Below are 19,789 nucleotides of genomic sequence, written 5' to 3'. Positions count from 1 at the left end.
TAAGATTTTACCGTATGCTGACGATAATCTGCTGACCCTCATTGACTCGGATTTCTCTCTCCTTTCTCTAATCTCCACTATTGACTCTTTCTCAGTGTTTTCAGGCTACCAAACTAATGAATTGGGGGGATGTGTGAAACGTTGTCAATTTCAGATTTTCCAACATAGCTACGACTGTAGCTTCACCAGGAAAGGTTCCAAATTGAAGTACATGGGAAATGTGGTCAATCGAGGACTTAATAACAAGGTGTCAGATAATATACAGCCCTTTGTAACCAAAACTATCAATGATTTTTTGTGATGGGCTGACCTACACATATCTCCATGGGGTGGTATGCCGATGGTGAAAATGATGACTGCCCCGATGTTCAAATATGTCTTTGGCATGCTACCCCTCCATATACCAAAAACAACAATTTGCTACTAAACAAACACATCAAACTATTCATTTGGACGGGCAGAAGACCACGACTCAAACCAGCATGACTTCACACAGACACCAGGTCGGGTGGGCTGTGATTACTAAAATTGTATTTTTACTAACTCGCTCATCGCCTATCGCAGCTTGTACACTTCCTAGTGGCCGACACTGAGTGACACACCTGTGTCTGCCTTGAGCAGGCCGTGAAGTGCCCCACCACATTTGGGCATCAAGATGTGTCACTGATTGCCCACCGATTGTGACAGCGATGTGGCAGATTTGAAAGGATGCGCACAGAATTATGGGCAATGATGATCAGTTGCACCAAAATAAACTGCTCTGGTGGATCTCTGCTATCCAAAATGGACATCAGGTGATCAACTGGCCACAACAGAAGGTGGCCAAAATCCAGACAATTGGAGACCTCAACTTTGCTGACGGCTTCATTAAATCCTTTGAGTCGGTTTGCACTAAATATGACCTCCAGCCTTCTCAACATAGGTGTTATATTCAACTGTGATGCTGACTGACAAGCGCCCATAACTCAAGCTCTGGACCACCCCCCCTTCACTGGTTGCCCATTCAGAAGTACTTGCTTGCATAGGGGAAATCTCGAGGTGTGATCATAACTTGTATCAGATTCTCATTAACCAACATTACTCAGCGGCTACACAAGTAGAAACTAAGACCTATTGGCAGGAGGCACCAGCTCTTCAATACACAGATGAGGACTGAACTACTGTTACGGTGTACCACGACTGCACTCTTAGGAAAGTTAGATTAAAATTCATATATTTTAAAATACTGCATAACTGGCACTGCTCTCTGTACAAGCCGAAAAAGGCCATGTTGGCACTGGACAATTTATGCTTGCAATGTGCGAAACTGGAGTGCAACATAGTACACGTTCTCTTGTCCTGACCTCGCATACATGCATACTGGGAGACCTTTTGGCATACATTGCAAGCTACCATTCATTGTCATTTTGTGGTGTCAGCCAAATTGGCTTTTTTGAACAATCTATTGGGCCCAGAGGACTCATCCGCACATTGGTGCAGATGGATGGCGACAGTAGTTATAGTGGCGAAAATGTGTGTCCTTTAGGCATTGGAGAAAACCTGTTGCGCCTAAATATGAGGAATGGATGGCAGAACTTTTCAGGGTAGCCACATATGAGAGGCGTATCTATGAACTACAGGAGAGGATGTGGAACCCATTCTTACATCTCGGTGAGCCACAAGCTACAGATTCGTGAATGCGACCCCCTAACGCCCAGCGGTGACAGATACTGAAGTCTGATGGAGGTGGGCAGGAGAAGTGGCATTGCGGAGAAGCAGCTTCAAGAACTTCATTGTCTAATATGAGTGGATTGAGAACCCTCTATGGTGGCCCACAGTTTCCGTTGAAAGAATTTATCATTCTGGCCCACTCAGATAATGATGCTGGCAGGCAGTGTTCATATCCCTGGGTTTTATGGCCACTAACTGCAGGTTGCCTGGCACTGGTTGGGTGGGTGTGCGAGGTACGCCATAGCAGATCTCGGAAATAGGAACCATCAGCATTGTTGGAAGTGATAACGGAGGTGTTTGTTGATAGAGAAGGATTTTGTTTGGTTGCATACTGTCCTCATTGCTACAATGTGCAAATCATATGTTCTGAGTACAGGGGTATGACAAGAGATTAGGATGCCCAAAATCATATTTGCCGGATTGTTACATGGAACCATTCATCTGCACTGTGTATGTTTTGTAAAATGGAACACAATAAAAGTTTTAAAACCAAAAAAAAAGTATGTTCATCCAGTTGGTATGCCTGAAACTGATGTGGAAACACCATACATATGATGTCAAATTATTCAACTGAGTTTACAAGATAATTTTATTTGTTTGCGATCGGCCATGTCTCTGGGACTTGATGTTTGATTGCTTAATCAGATGATGCTCTGCTCTGTGAATTATGCTCGTCAGTGCGCATGTCTGTATCTACAAAATCAAAATAAAGTGCAAAAATCTTAAAATGAAATGTATTTGATCAAATATAATTCTAGGTAAAACATACCTTAGTTTCAAGCACAGATAATATCATTTTCTTTGCTTCTAGTACATCTTTTCTTTTTCCTTCCACCTTCACAAACGGATCTCAAAAGAAATTAATAATTACATTTGTACTCCAATTTTCTATATAAAGTTAACATGCTGGTGTTGTTTTTAAAATTAATTATAAGACTAGAACCATACATAGTTACTCGCATTTCAAACACTCACAACTCGCATTGTGAAACATGCAGTGTCGAATTGATAAAGACATCAAACTTTGCAAAAACACTTGAAAAGAGAGATCTCTGCAAATCACACGCAGAGAGGACAGTGTTGCATCCAGAAATGGGTGTAATACACGTTAACATCCAAAATGGCTAAAAAGAGAAATAAATGAAAATGAGCACAAAAAGACAGGAAGTGACCAAGCGGTCATGCTCACAAAAGTACTGACCTTCAAATTTACAATCACAACCTCCAACAGAACACAGAAAACAGACTACGGTCTATGATGGAATCCCTGAGACCAAGGGATAAAGGTATCAGGACTCACAGTGCCTCGGAGGCCACACTTATGGCACAAAGACACAAGTTATGGATGGCCAGAGTCAAAATCAGCGCAACAGCTCCCAATAAGTTCGTGTTATAAGTATTAAATCTCTCCAATGTGAGTCAAACTGATTGGAGGAGCAGCCACCCAAACTCTGCAGGTGCCAGGAAAGCGCCTACAAAAGTCAGAGTTCAGTGTTTGTCAGCACAATTAAGGGACACACGTCAAACGTTTTGCTTAAATATCCATGTCGATTATTTTTTTCTTGAAGTCATCTGACCTCTAGCCAACACTTCAATTCGAGCATTGTTGTTCTCATGAACATTTTGACAGCATCATTATAATGGAGTGAATATTATGAGTTTGAAGAAGTTGTAAGCATGAAGCCCTGAGGAACTCTAGGCAAAAGGGCCTGAAGAAGCACGTGTTGGCTTAAGGTACGGCGAATTATAGACAATTAAAGAACAGACGTGGATACTTCAAACAAGACATTTTACGTGTGTTCCTTGACTGTGCTCAACACTGCCTAATGGCAAAAGGCCTCCACTGGCCTGAAATCCCAGCATATGTAAAGGCGTGGAGTTCCCCCAAACCTGATGTGGACAGAGGAGAATGAGAGCACAACATGGGAGTGATAATCCCCTGCATTCATAAGCACAACCCACATATACATCATACTGCGCCAGAAATTAAAATCAATATCATCTTAAATATAGTTTGGATGGACTTTTATGCTGTATCCACACATTTTCTGACAATTTTAGCTGCTTTAGAACTAAAGGTCAGTTTCAGCTCGAGGTTCTGTCGTTTACAATACTTTGGGGCTTATTTACACGCCCCTTGCGCCACGTTTGCTTCACTTTCCTCATGTTAAAAGTGACGCAAAAGTGGCGCAAGGGGCTAGTAAATCTGCCCCTTTGAGTTTGATGTTGCGCTTTTCTCTAAGATCCAATTAAATTGCTTCATTGGGAGCGGTGTCAATTCCCTAAGGATTTAGTTGCACCTTAACTGGACCTGTTCAACATTACCTTAAAAAACCAGCAACATTTCAGAATTAATTGAAAAGCATGTTAGGCTTTACAAGAAAGACTAACAAGTATTACAGTGAAAAACATGCAGGGGTATTGACAAAATGACTACAGACATTAGAACAACAAAATAAGTGGCAAAACGTCACGCTGTGAGGGCCCGATTTATATTTTTGCGGACCCATTTCTCTGTAAGGATGACAGAATAAATTACTCCATCTCCCTGATGGAAGTACTGCCTGCCGAATTGTGAAATGTCTGCTGGCTCAGTGGTTATTTCAAGCATTGCTAGGAACTGCTGTCAAGCTTGTTCTCAATGTGAGCTTTTCTTTTTGAAAAAAACCCCCAAAACAATGTACCCTCGCCATGGGAGTCAAACTATTGTCCGCTCAAATTTAAATCTGGCGGGCAGCCCATTATGTTAGCGGGGAGGCATATGTACAAGCCCCTATCGCCACCACAACATCACCTATAGTGAAGTTGTGGGGGCGATGGGGGCTGCGCCTTATGTACAAGGCAGCGTTAAGCCACGTCAAGTGTACAAAAGGCCTCCTTTCACGCTATGGTTAGCGTGAAAGGGGTGGGCATTGGCTGTTGTGGTGGGCATTCCACCGCAACACCCATTCATTTTGAAGCTGCCCCCTATGTACAAGGGTGGCGTACATAGGAGGCAGTGCCAAAATTAAGACCAGGTAAAAACTGTTCTTAAGATGGCGAAACGAGGAGAAATGCATTGTTTTTCCTCGTTTTTGCTTTATCCATGTGTGTTATCTTGTGCAGCACACATGGAAAAGGCAAAATGCCATGGTTTTGTTATGTACAGGATGGTGTCCCTTCCTATACATAAACAACATTTTTACAAAATGCCATTTTGTCACTTTCATGTGTGCTGTATGAAGCAGCATGCATGAAATTGACAGAATGGCATTTCTAGGATTGTTTATGTGCAGGAAGGGACAACCTCCTACACATAAACAATCCTCCCCTGCACGCAGACCCCTTTGCACTCTGGTGTAAGGGTGCTTGAATTGGCGCTAAGTGGCGAAACTTAGCGCCATCGCAGGGGGAAACACAAGGGTGCACCACATTCTTGTAAATATGGTGCAGCCTTGCGTTTCAGAAGTGGAGGAGAGAGGCGTTAAGCCAGGATGGCTAACGCCTCTCTCCTCCACTTCCTTGTACATATCCCCCTCTGTTTCTGTTGCTAAGAAGTTCCCTCTCCATCAACATATAAATCGGGTCCTTAGCCATTTGTCATGTAAAAGCTGAAGCTCAGGATACAAATGCAATATATGAAATAACAGGAAAAGGTGTTTTTTATGAAGAAAAATGCAAAGGAAACTATACATGAATTCAACTGCATTAGGACCTCATGCAATAACCCAATCAAATTAAAGAATCAACAATACAGTTTCTAAAGTCGCATTATTCAAAGCTTTCCTACAGATCCACATCACACAGTTCTCATCCCCAGTGCTCCTGAGACACCTCAGTAATTGGTAGAAATATTGCTACAATTGTGGTCCAATCGGTGAGACCTTGGGAAATGTTCACTGTGCTAGCACAGCATTAAAACAAAGCTTGCGAAAGAAGCATCATGTTGTACATGACAAGGTGTTTCAAAACATTGTTTACAAAATAGCTATTGTGTGCCCAGTGCATGGTGTGGAAAGGACGGAGAGCAGGGGAAGATGGCTGCAGACAGCAACAACCATTTTAAAATCGAGGCCTACATTTTCAATGTGACAATAAACTCAGCTTCTCAACAGAATACATCGAATTCATTATAAGTTAATCACACTGTTTTAATACTCTTCCGCATTTTATCTAAACGATTTGTCAAGACTGTGAAGCAGTCTTTCACTGGCTGGTGTGTTGGTTCCACTTTGGCTGAGTTTGCAGGGATCCAGATCATTCGTCCTTTGAAAGAACATTTTTAAATTGCATTTTAAAGTATGTGTGCCACTGGACAAATTATCTTTCATTCCCTTTGTTTTTAGGTCTCGCCTGACCTAGCGCTTGCGCTGTCTGGCGAGACTTATTGAGAGGGCTCCAAAAAGTGCTACCAGGCCAGCCTAGAGCTACAGTGCATGTGCGCGGGCGCGCGCGCCTGACCACGATTACTTTCACTTTCGCGGCCGCACGGCCGCTTGGCATAGACAATAGGTCTCGCTTTTGGGACCTTATAAGTATTTAGTTATGCAACTGTTGTATGGCTAAACACTTATAAGGTCCCAAAGGCGAGACCTATTGGCTATGCCAATGCTTGTTTTAAATGTTTCTAGATGGTTCATTTGCTTCGACCTCCAGGACAGGGACGGAATACATGGTTTATATAACACGTTCCTAATTGTACCTTTATTGTAACCTTCAGTTCTTGTCTGTGGTAATTTGATCTTTCATCTTGATTCTGCACAATAGCTGTACGTCTTAGGATAGCAATGTCAATAACATTAAAAAAAAAAAAAGAAAGAAACTGTCGTAATTCCCCATATTTTGCAATAGATGTGTGCCATTTAGCCCATGTATAATAATTCCCTTACTGACGCTGTATTTTTTGACCCACTCGGATGAGCAAAGGAGCCCACTGAAGATGCTTCAGGTGTTATTGCTGCTCTTCAGCAGAGCACATGGCTGTGAGCTGAGTGTAAATCCAGGGGCACCTCCACCTGTAGAAGAGGGGAGTCAGTAGTTACTTTCCCTTCAACAGGCTTTCTGAAGACTGGTAGATGCTGGTGCCTCCTTTGTCCTTGCAGGTATATGGGCACTTTAGCCTGTGCCCTTGAGAGAGAGTGTGTTCACAGCTCGTGCTCCTCTTCCTCTGAGCATTTAGTGTACCTGTGCTCTTATATGGTGTGCACAGATGGATGCACTGGAAAATAGTACTCCCTTTAAAGGACTTGCTGCACAAGATGGTGAGCCCTTGCATTAGACCGTAAGTCATTCCGGCTCCCCTGCCCTTGTAGCAGGTGCCAGTGCCAGGAATAACCTTTAAGAGTTGTATCCTAGTGTTATTTATGTTTGTCTGCAGTTCACCTTCTGCCCAGAGTCCTTCCTGGAACAGTGCATTAGCTGAAACCTCTTCCCTGAGCTGGCAGCCACGCTATCCGATCTGTCCAACCACGTGGAATTCGGGCCTGGGACTTGCCAATGCACTTATAGCTGATAAGATTTAGCATGCTCCTTCTTTCAGTGTACCATACCTGCAAAATAGCTGCAAAGCTCTCCTTGTTCTGACTGTCTGAGAGTTTAGATTGTGGAGGTGGAACACTTGTTCGGATTGGGACCTGGCTCGAGTTTCAAGTTTATTTCCGAATAAACTCGCATAAAAACACTTTAAGAAATATACATATAGCAATCTCATTAATATATCGTATGTTGGTCAACAATCAGAAGGATCCCACACACAAACTTAAAGAGAAATGGCAGGTGGAAGTGGCAGAGATGGACGAACAGGACTGGCAGGAGGCGCTGGCGTCCCCGCTAGAGGTGGCGATTCCCTCCATATTAAAACTCGTGCAACTTAAAATACTCCACAGAACATACTACACTAGAACCACACTACACAAAATAGGGAGGGCTGATACACCACTTTGCCTTAGGGGATGTGGGCTCATGGGTACTTTTTACCACATAATATGGGACTGTCCCCATATCACACAATATTGGAGGGCAGTTATGGCCACGATCACTCGCGTGTGTGGCTTCGCTGTCCCCCCCAAACCACGGAGATGCCTACTTAATGTGTGGGAGCCAACAGATCTCAATCATGCAGAACAGGAATGGGCAACCCTAAGTATCACACTAGCCAAAAGGAATATCGCACAACACTGGGGAGCACAAACGATTCCCTCTCACCAGCAGTGGTGTCGTGACCCAGACAGTGCCATGGTTGTGGAAAAGGCAGTCTTTATTAATAGGGGATGCCTCCGCAAATGGATGCGAGTATGGGGGAAGTGGAACACATTTCGGGGGAACATATGCGCCCCTCCACCCGAAGACTCTGATCCGGATTTGAGTGACTGATAAACTGAGATAACGTTCAACTTGGGAAGTCTTCAATGTAAAGCAGTGGAGGATCCTACGACAGTGAGGTCGGAGCGATTGTACTTATGCTTCTTTCATATAGTGGTATTACTTTGTATATTATGTAAAAGAATAACTGTAACTGAAAGTGATGGTGATCAGCTATACTCGATGCACATAACAACAATAAAAATAAAAAATTTACATAAAAAAATATACATATACTCATAGTACACAAAAGTACACATAATATACATAGAAACACAATCCACATGAGCTCCATCATACTATAATGAAAATAAAATTAATATACATTTACACATAAAGTGACTGAAGTACTTCCAAGACCGATTGTATAAAAAACTGCGGGTATATGACCAGTACAAAAATTATATAAAACAAAAGATTCATTATTATGCACATAAAGTTACTACAGTGCTTCCAAGACTGATCAAATAGGTAAATGCACATATATAATCAGTATAGATTTAAAAAACACTTACAAAAGTTAAAAATTCTATAACAAAACATTTCATTAGAAGGTGCATAAAGTGACTGTTGTGCTTCCGAAACCAATCATATGGATAACTGCCTGCATATTGGCCTCAACCATTTTCGATGATGTAATAAAAGGGCTGGACAGACAAAGCGAACATGGTTCAGGTCTTGTATCCTGTTATGACATAAATTACATTCAAAGGAAGTTCCATACCATTTGGCCATTAGGAGATAAAACAGGAGCATACCCAACCTCAGCAATATCGGAAAGCGTCTCAACCCATGAGGCAAATTCCAGTTAATGTATGGTTGCGCTGTAATTGCTGTGATGGAGTCAGTTATATGCTGAAAACCCCTTTTTTAAGGCAAACCTCCCTCTTTAAAGTGAAAGCTTAGCGCCCTGTGGCCTGTTTTAAGCTACCTTTTAATTATGTCACTGTTAGAGTAAAGACAAGGCTAGGATCTAATTGTAACTGATCAACAGCAAAGAGAAAATTTCTATAAACTAATGACATCTTTTTTATGGTTGCATGACAGAGGCACACATAACTAAACCACACGTGCCTCTGCAACGCTGCCCAAACAACGAATGAGTCTTAACAACGCATTATTTTACCACGCATGCCTTTATAGTGCATGACTTTACCACTTATGCCTTTACCACACAATTTCGTGTTAAAGGCACGAGTGGTAAAGGATTATGGGCCATATGTAGGTAGCCTAATACCGGTCGGTAACGGCCGATTTTCGGTAAATATCCCGTTACCGACCGGTATTTAGGCTTGTGCTATGTAGGGGGAACATTTCAGGATTCGGTAATTTACCGAATCGGTAAAATTACCGAATCGGTAATTTTACCGATTCGGTAAATACCGAATCCTGAAATGAGATGTAGGTGACACTCAAATGAGTGATGTGTAGGGAAAATAATTGGGTATTTAGCACCAAATATATGTTGGTGCTAAATACCGAATTCATTGCAAAAAGCAATATTTTGCTGGACTAACAGTGCCATGTGGCAGACATACATGCCCTTAGGGCATGTATGTGCGCCACATGTGCACACATGCAGGAATCAGGGGTGCAACAGGGTGTAAATGTGACACCCTGCCACCCTTGAATGTGCTCCCCCCATTACCGAATCGGTATTTACCGATTCGGTAATGAGGCATACCTTCCCATTGATTCCTATGGGCCTCCAGGCCCATAGGAATCAATGGGAAGGTATGCCTCATTACCGAATCGGTAAATACCGATTCGGTAATTACCGAATTTCTCTGATTCGGTAATATTTACCGAATGATTACCTACATACGAGTTACCACTTCTTAAATACCGATTCGGTAAAGTTCGGTATTTAAGAAGTGGTAACTTGTATGCTACCTACATATGGCCCTATGTGTGGTAAGGATCACACTTCAGTTCCTCTGCCCTGAGCCCTAAAAACTACTCCGACCACCCTGACCCCTAAAAACTACCTCGAACCACCCACCTGAGCCCCAAAAACTACCCAAGCCCCCGAACCCTAAAAACTAACCGACCTCCCCTGAGCCCTAAAAACAACCCTGCCCCCAGTCCTGAAAACTACCCTAACCCTCTGACCCTAGAAACTACCCCCAAATTCCCTCTGAGCCATAAAAACTACCCCCAACCCATAAAAACTACTCACACCCCCCCAAAACCCAGCCCTACTTACCTGATCACGTCCTCTCCCGATCCTTCCTCTTCCTGTGTCCACCCATCCCAGCATCTAAACATCGCACTGCCTTAACCACGCACATGCGTGGTTAAGGCATATGCGTGGTTGAGCAATTGTGGTTCCGCTGCAGGGAAACAGCACGCGTGGCTCAGCCAGGGTTGTAAAGGCTGTTTCCCCTTTTTTATCTTCTAGAGTTTATTTCTTCATTAGTGTCCTTAGTGAGTCTTCATCGCTAGGCAGGCAGCCCAGCATACCACCCCCTCCAGGCCCTGAACATACGCACTTCTTAAACCCATTTCCAACCTTAAGGCAGCCGCAGAAATCGCGGGGTTAACAGTAGAGATATTGTTTTTAATTTGCCCTTCCACCATATTTAAGAAACTTCAGTTGGCTGCTTAAATTGGCTCCAGATCATAAACAAGGAGGCAGGGATTTTCATGCAATAAACCTCGAGAAGGTAAGAGAAATGTTTACCACCAGTTGCCCTATAAAGGGCACCCAATCCTTTGGCCTGGGCATGAGCTATACTCTTATTAGTCTCAATATGGGCCTTATCACTAAGAATGCCACATATTATCTTCCCAAGAAACGTATAGGTTTTTGCTAATTCTAACTTTTGAGAGCCCAAATCCCAGGAGCAATTAGTGTATCTGAGTTTCTTCTTGATGTGGAAGCACATGATTTTAATTTTCGAGGCATAAATCTTTAAGTGATGGGTATCAGTAAATTGGTCCAAGATTACTGTATCATCTTCATATAGTAGACAGGTTATTGCTTTACCGCCAATAGACAGCGCTATACCCTCACTCCGTGATAGACAAACTGGTAGATCCAAGATATATTACGAAAAGAGTATCGGGGCTAGGAAGCACCCTTGTTTCAAACCATTTTGAGTTGGCATTTTTTCACAAAGACCGCGATCGCTACCTAGAAGTACTCTACGCCATGTAGACAAGTGTATTGCAGTAACAAATATTAACAGGGTGCCTGGCATACCCAGCCTTATGAGTTAGCTCCACAGCAGAACTCGATCCACTTTATCAAATGCTGTTGAGAAATCTATAAAGACCAGCTGGAGAGCTGTTATATTGTCCATTGTTCCATGATTCCTCCAGAACCCAGTTTGCTCCATAGGTATTATAATCTTATCTTCTGCCCACTTACATACCTGAGTCAGTAAGTATGTTGTAAAAACTTGGCCCACCGCAACTAGAAGAGCTATCTGTCGGTAGTGCCCTGGCAATTTTCAATCTCCCAGGAGGGAGGGACTCTCCTATGCTCATAGCAGCTTTTAAAAAACGAGTACAATATTTTACTTCAGAGAGATGGTTCTTGTTTTAAAGCAGAGATAGGGACTTAATCGGGCCCCATCGTGGTGGAGGTACACATCCCTCAAATAGACAGCTCAATTTCTTTAACTGAAGGGGGGTCATGAGCCTATGTACACATTTCTAGATTGTCTCATTCACCTTCCTCTTCATTTGCCATATACAGGTTAGTAATATAGTCAATCCAGCTAGCCTCCTCAATGGCCAAGGGATCGATCTAACTCTTGACCCACAACCTTCTGCTAATAAAGTCCAAAATGACCTCATCTGTCCCTTAAATGCTGCCTCTCTCTAATCTATCCATAGCCGATCACAGAGCAGGTGTAATAGTATGGCTGGAAAGCTCTTAAGACGCAGGTTTCTAGGCATACTATTGCACCTGTCATGTAACTTTCTGAAGGCTGCCTATCCCTCCCTTTGCAGAATTGCTAATAACATAAAATTCGACACATTTAGTCTTCTTTTTTTCTCGTGTAGAAAGTAATTCCACTAACAACCCAAGCAAATCAGGATGTGATTCTTTCCCCTTCCTTCCTGGACGGGAGTTACGCCAGCCCTTTGCTCGAGTCCTTCCATTTTCAGGGTGTGAATGCTCTAGATTTCAGTTTGTGAATTCCCATAAAGTACGTGTGTTTTTAAACTGTAAAAACAGCAACTGTGGCTTCAGCTCACTCAGCAGTCAAATGTTGAATCCAGAGTCAGATAAAATTGATGCAAAATGGGCAGCCATTTCATTGCAAGGTTGCTATATTGTATTTTTTAGTGTGTGCCACTAGTGTTCCATTGATTAAGACTTTGGGGTCTATGAGGATGGCGGGCGAATGGCCGGCGCCGGTGGTAACTGCCGGACCGGCAACGGACATCCGCCCGCAATCGCAACCCTGAAAACCCGCGGTCCCATTAGCATGGCGGTAACGACCGCGGCAGTGAGAATCTCCGCCCACCACTTTCCCGCCGGTACTGGACCGCTACAATGATGCCGGTGCAGGGCCTGGCTATGCCGGCATGATTATCATGCCGGCGGTAGCCAGCTTTTCCGCGGCAGTGGAACCGCCATGGAAAGGCATGGGGAGAATGTCTCCGGGGCCCATTGCGGGCCCCCAATGTGTTGGGGGGTGGTGTGGGTGCACTGGGGGGGTACCCATGGTACCCCCCTACATGTTCCTGTACCAGGTGGCAGGCACTGTGCAGTGCCTGCCACGCAGTGCAGTGACATGCATGACATGCTCCTTTTTACACCGCGGCGGTGCGGCTGTCAGCAGCAACCACCGCAATGTTAATCACCAGAATCTGACCGCCGCGGGGAGATTTTCCGACCGCCATCCTAATAGGCCCCTTTGTTTCTCGGCACAGCTGCAAAGCAGAACAGACTCTAGTTTCTCACTAGTACAGCCGTATATATTACATTGGCCATGGGGATCATGTTACGGAAAATCTAACTGTATTCAAAATTAGTGAGAATAAGAGAAAAATAACTTTTACAGGGCAAAAAAGGGCTAGCCTCCCTAGTTATGCTACAATAATTTGAGAGTGAGATCCCTGAGGAGAAGTGGTTTATTTTACAGAAAAACACAGTAGTAGGTCCTGTGCCTGTCTTTCATTTAAAAGGATTTAGTGCCTTCACCCACACAACGTGGCATGCTTCATCATCCGGTCACTCCTTGTTTTAAGCACAAGTCATCAAAATGCCTTGTTCAGGTTCTTCTACCTGCCTAGAAGAGCTGTGCTAGACTACGCATCCCCACTACTCTACTCTATTACACACTTACAAAGAGCCTTTGGTGAAAATGATGTAGTGTGGTTAATTTATAACTGTCCCCACTCCAACAAGATTAAAAACAAGGATGAAGTTGGTTGGTTATGATCTTTTTTATCTGTCAACAATAGTCAACATGTTTCCATCCTTACATGAGTTTGATGTGTTTGCCAGGACGAGAAGCCCTCTTCTGATAACTAAGTCTGCCTGTAAAAAGTCTTAAATTGTTATGGTTTGAAGTAATCGAACAAGGGGGCTGAGCTTGTCCGGCTCGAAAATGGCCGCTCGGATCTAGAGCTCCGCCACACACCGCACAATCCAATCAGAAATCCTGATACTCTCTGCCTGGTATCGTCACCGCACCTATGGATTTGCCCTTCTGAGCACTCGCTCTGTTCGGGGCTGTGACCGGAGCTTTCGGCTTTGGCTGCTCTGCTGAGATCAGTGTGAGACGCGACGCGGCCTCCGTCCTGTGTGATCGCGGGAGATGCCTTTGCGCCCTCCGGCCGCTTGAGTTCACGGTGTGGGAGCCGGCGATAGCTCTGGACTCACCCACGATTGCTGGCGGCCCCATCGCTCCTGCTACGGATCCGCATTGGACCCCCCGCCGACTCTTGATCTGCAGTGCTCGTGATTGGAGGTGGGCGGTTGCGGCCTGGTAGCTGGAGGCGTTGGCGTCTGGGGTGCGGCGCTGGTGCTGCTGCTGGGCCGGGCCCTGGGGAGCGCCTGTGGGGCTAGACAGATCTGTGCTCTGTGCTCTGTGGGACCTCCTACGCCATACTGCGAGGGAGACGGGCCTGGTGACTGCTCCGGACTTGAGGATGGTAGCTGCCTGAGGCACAGACTCTCTTTAATTCGGAGGCGTGGTCCGGTCCTTTACCCGAGCCTGTGCCTTGAGTGTGAACCATTCTGCCTCACGGGTGCCCTTCCTTCTTCGCTTTGGGACTGGTGGTGAGTGCTGTATTTTTCAGATTTGGCGCCTGCTGATCCCTGGTACCACTGTCCGGATTTTTAACACCTCCCTTTGCCCCTGCATGGATGCCGGCTCTACACAGCCCTCCCATTCAGGCTGCCGCTCCTCATTTGCTAATTGTGGTCCTCACGCCGCCCTGCCTGACCTGGTTCTCTGACCTTCCCCAGCCCTCGGTAGGTGTCTCGCGACCAGACCCAGGGGACTCTGCTGGAGTACAGGTCTAGAGATGGGGAAGACCAACAAATACCAACCTAAGTTCACCTTTGAGCACCGCAAATCCCGGCGCCCTGAGGAGGCAGCAGACAATATGCTCCCTGACTCGGATGCCCCTGCCGACGATCCGGTGAGTGACATTAAGCAGATTATTGCAACCATGCAGCAGGAGCTCATGGCCATTGACTCTAAGATTGATACGCGGGCATATAGAATGGACAGGATGTCCGAAAGGGTGGATAAACACTCAGAACGTATAAACATCGCAGAACATCGCATTGCAGAAGTAGAGGAGGCTCAGACGGACACTGACGGCACACGGAAGCGGGTCGAGCGAACTTTGGCTGCACTGCAGGATCGGGCTGAGGACTTGGAGGCCCGCTCATGTCGCAGTATCCTCCGCATAACAGGCCTGGCAGAATCTACAGTGACTGGAAATATGGAAACATTCGTTGAAAAACTATTGACCACTCTTCTGGGTGCAGACACTTTTTCCCACCTTTTTGTCGCTGAGAGAGCACATCGCTCGCTTGGTCCTCACCCCCGGCCTGGTGCCCCGCCTATGCCGATAATAGCAAAACTTCTAAATTACTGGGACAGGGATGCTGCATTGCATAAGGCATGAGAGCTGGGAACCTTGCACTATGAGGGCTCTTCCATCTCACAGATAGAACAGATAGAACCTCCTCTTATTATTCCTCAACACAAGATTGTAGGAGGGACTTCTGAAGAGGAGTTTCTTACAAAGACAAAGAGTGAACAACAATCTGTGGAGGGACAAGAACTAATAGAGACGGTGGAACACAGTATGAAAGATGGGCTTGCCTATGTCCAAGGGGGTATAGTCTTAACAACCTCAGAATTACAAGAACAAGCTTTAGAATGGTGTCATGCTCACCCTTTGGCCGGACATCCGGGGATTAAAAATACCGTTGACCTGTTAATGAGGTGGTTTTGGTGGCCTACCTTAAGAAAAGATGCTGAGCACTTCTTAAAGACATGTCATGTGTGTGCTCAAAGCAAGAGTTCGCATCACAAGCCCACGGGGTTGCTTCAGCCATTGCCTACACCTCCTCTTCCCTGGCACACTGTATTGCTTGATTTTATTGTTGAATTACGACTGACCTCCAAAGGACATAACACTCTGCTGGTAGTAGTAGACTTGTTTACAAAGACTGCACATTTCATCCCGCTAAAGGGTCTCCCTACGGCGGCCACACTTGCCATCGTTTTTCTCCACCATGTAGTAAAATTGCATGGATTTCCCAGTGTGGTGATTTCGGACAGGGGTGCCCAATTTGTTTCCCGGTTCTGGAGAAAACTTTGTAATCTGTTGCAAATAGACGTGAGACTGTCGTCCAGCCACCACCCACAGACTGATGGTCAGACAGAAAGAGTAAACCAATGTTTTGAACAGTATATAAGAACCCAAACATTAAGCTCCAGTTCAGAATGGGATAATCTGGTGTGAATTGCAGAATTTGCGTACAACAACAGTCAACACACATCTACCAAATACACTCCTTTTTTCTGTTCTCATGGTTTCCATCCTAAGGCTTTCCTTTCTGTCTCTTCATGTGAGTGCACCACTCCAGCAGTTAGTGAGTTCATTCAGGACATTCAGACCATACATCGACTCACACAAACCAATTTGAATCAGGCTAAGGCTAATTACAAGAGAGAAGCAGATCTCCATAGACAAGCAGAGCCACTATATAAACCAGGAGATGAGGTGTGGTTATCCTCTAAATTCATACCCCTACGGGGTCCTTGTAAATTCAAACCCAGATTCCTGGGCCCATATAAGATTACAAGAGTAATTAATCCAGTAGCTATGGAACTAAGGCTCCCAGAGACGGTAAAGGTGCACCCTGTTGAAACCCGTGGAACCCGGTACTCGCCTCCCTCCAACACCCACGCCAATCTCTGTGAATGGAGAAGAAGAGTACGAGGTGGAAGCCATTGTGGACTCCAGAAGGAGCAGACGCCGATTGCAGTATCTAATACACTGGAAGGGTTACGGGGTAGAAGAACGCTCCTGGGAACCCGCAAGTCAGGTACACTCTCCCCGATTAGTACGTCAGTTTCATAGGAGAAATCCTCACAAGCCCAAACCAGTGGGGGGTGTTCTGGGGGGAGTGTACTGTCAGAATTGCCACGCACAGGACACTGAGATTGGTGACTTGCTATCGCGCATGCGCGATAGAGGCCCGACGGTAGAAAAGCCTGAGGCGCGATAACTCGGGGCTTCGCATTCTAGTGTTGCTCATCCACCTTGTCCTGCGTTTCCTGTTTCCTGTTTCCTGTTTGGGTACCCTCGACGCCTATCGGCGTTTTTCTCGCTTGGGACTTTGTTCTTTGGTTTAGTTAGAGTTCCGTTCACAGAGCTCTGTTCACTTAGGATTTTCGAGTGATTCCCTTTCCAATCCCCTTTTATTTTCTTTACCTCTGCCCAGGGCTCAGCCTTCCGGATAGAATTGTGGTCTCGAGGTCGGTCGGGCACCTTTGCGTGCTCCGCCCGCTTCTTCCCAGGCATTCCCGCTCCAGTCTCCCCGCTCCAGTCTCCACTGTTTCCGAGGACAGGAAGGCATTCTCAGCGCTCCGCCCGCCTTTCCGGAGTTAGGGCCGGCCGGGTGTCTTGAGGTGCTTCCCCCTGTCATTAGTCTCTTACCCCTTCTAATAACCCTTGGAGCTCCAATTCGTGTTTACTGTGCGCTCCTCCTGCCTGGCTGGATTTTGTCTCCATGGTGGCCGGGATCTCATTAATGACCAAGCGTGAATGAACCGGTTCCCGCCGCCACACAAACTCCAGGAGGTTCGTTGCACCAGACTGTGGCTTCTCCAGTGCTACATTTTGAACAGTGGATCATCGTCCTACTTGAAGAGCCGGTAACGGGGTATGGGGATTTAGAAAGGGAAGTGGGAAGGCAATTATAAGGTAATTTCACTCATGTATGTTTTCTACGTTTAGGAAGAGGTATATTTAGAAGAGAAGGAATTCTCCACAGCTGGCTCACATAAAGCTCATTGTCATCTCCAAGTAGACGCTAGGTATTCTTAATTACACCTCTTTTTTCTTGGTGAATACCTCTGTGCCTCGTCTCTCCTATCCTCAGCCCTCTCACCCTCTTCTAATATTCTTTTCAGATACACTATCCCCAGTTAACAAGAGAGCACAGCAGAGTCGGGACACATTCTACTTTTCAACGTCCAGAAGAGGCAGCGGGCAGTGGCACCAGAGATTTCTTCCCCTCCTTCCTTGTTTTGTTTCCCTGCTTTCCCCTATTGCATGTGCTCTCTAGGGTTTGATAGAGGCATTGCGTAGTGGGCTGAAGGTAGGGTCTAGCAACAACTTCACCGAAACTCCACGGCGCTCCTGCAGAATCCATTCCTGGTAAGATCCTTACAATAGGGGTGGGTCAGGAGTTTCTGCAAATGGTTTCGGTGTTATATAACTCTCCAATGGCTAGGGTTCGCACGGGATGTGGTATCTGTCCCTTTCTCAATCCAGCGAGGCACGCGGCAGGGGTGCCCATTATCCCCATTGCTGTATGCGATAGCTGCTGAGCCTCTGTTGCGCGCTCTACGGGAATATCATAGTCATAGAGGACTTTGCTTTCCTCATTATAATCTCATCGCCTCCGCTTACACGGATGACACACTGTTATATGTTAGAGACCCCAAGACCCATTCATCACCTGCGATACATGAGGTGATTCGTTTTGGAGGCCTTTCTGGCCTCAAGATTAATTGGGACAAATCCATATTGTTTCCCCTAACGCCTTCCACAGTGCAGTTTCCGCTGGATATCCCACTGCAATGGACTACCGAACCGGTGTGCTATCTGGGTATTCAGGTCCACCCCGACGCAGATGTGGTAATTAGAGCTAATTATGGTAAATTGCTAGATAAGATTGGGGATGATATAGATAGGTCAGAGGTCTTCAAACTTTTTGAGGCTGAGACCCCCTTTTCAAAATTGTTTAGGCGTAAGGACCCCCTTTTGACAAAAATTTCTAGAACCTGATGCTCCTCATCATCAACAACCATAAACGCCCCTGATTCCCACAGCAAATAACTTTTACGGTAGGGAAATAATATTAAACAGTGTGTAGCAAACCAAGGGTCAGTGAGCTTGGGGGTGTAGTCAAAGGTGTAGCTAAAACAAAGGGCCTAATTTATGAGGAATTGGCGTAGGGCAGCGCCGCACGTCTTCTTGCTGCGCTGCCCTACGCCAATGTGAAAGGGCAGGAATGCACCGTATTTATAAAATACGATGCATTCCTGTCCTTTACCCTTGAGTTGGCGCACAACTTGCTGCCTAGCACCAGCATAGGAAGGATTGTTTTTGTACAGGAAGGGGAACCTTCCTTCACAAAAACAATCCTGAGAGGCGTTTTCCTCTTTCGATGTGAGCTGCAGAATGTAGCACACATGGAAAGAGGAAAAGAATTAGGAGAACTGAAAACATTTCTCCTCGTTGCGCCTCCGCTGGGGAGTTTATGGAGCTGCCCCAGGTTTACGTGATTTTGTAAATATGGGGCGGCATCAAAATTCATGGGTGTTGTGTGGTAACTCCAAGCAAAGCCCATGCAACCCCTCCTTGACGCAGAGTAAGGCAGCGCAGTGACTTGCGCTGCTATGTCTCATATCTATGAGGCTATGCAAAGCCATACAGGTGGCTTTGCACCACCTCATAGGTATGGTTGAGAAGCTTGCGCCGCAGAAGCCTCAAAAAAAGTGATGCTCTAGCGATGCAAGCCTCTCATAAATAAGCCCCAAAATGCTCTGCACATTTTTTAGGCCTTTCACCATCAGATATCTACATATAAAATAATGGGCAGCATAAATTTAAAAGTGGTTACTCAGTGGGAAATGCACTGTAGTACATTATGAAACCTTTATTAGTTAATGCACTCAGAGGTCTGTGTGTAACCAGAGAGCCACAGAATTAAATCTTGATTTGTGCAGTGGAGAATAGTGACGTGTATTTTTAGTGCTACGAGGTCACAACATGTGACAGAAAGCACTGTGAATATGTAAGTCATTATTTTATACTTGCATTACACACAGTGTAAGATAGAATACTGCAAAATTCGCAAAACGTTTTATGATAAAATGGTGCTTCCAAATGGTAGATTTTAGTAATACCAGTGCGTATGTAATGTGATTTCTTTTTTGTTTTACATAAGTGTCCCTTCAACACCTCCTTTGGGGTACTAAGGGCTGTGTAAATGCAATTGCAATTAAAAGCACGCACA

General features: G+C 45.3%; 1 protein-coding gene across 1 annotated transcript in view; it reads right to left on the bottom strand.

Annotated features, from left to right (window-relative positions):
• The window catches only part of LOC146810960 (protein bicaudal C homolog 1-A-like), a 273,354-nt gene that overhangs the window by 179,344 nt on the left and 74,221 nt on the right, over positions 1-19,789 (bottom strand). The window contains exon 4 of the mRNA XM_085618020.1: positions 2,480-2,559. Coding sequence (XP_085474146.1) covers positions 2,480-2,559 — 80 coding nt within the window. The remainder of the gene's footprint in view (positions 1-2,479; positions 2,560-19,789) is intronic.

This window comes from Triturus cristatus, chromosome 7, assembly GCF_964204655.1.
Source record: "Triturus cristatus chromosome 7, aTriCri1.1, whole genome shotgun sequence".
Lineage (NCBI taxonomy): Eukaryota > Metazoa > Chordata > Amphibia > Caudata > Salamandridae > Triturus > Triturus cristatus.
The sequence above is the reverse complement of the archived record's forward strand: the minus strand, read 5'-3'. Positions and strand labels throughout refer to the sequence as shown.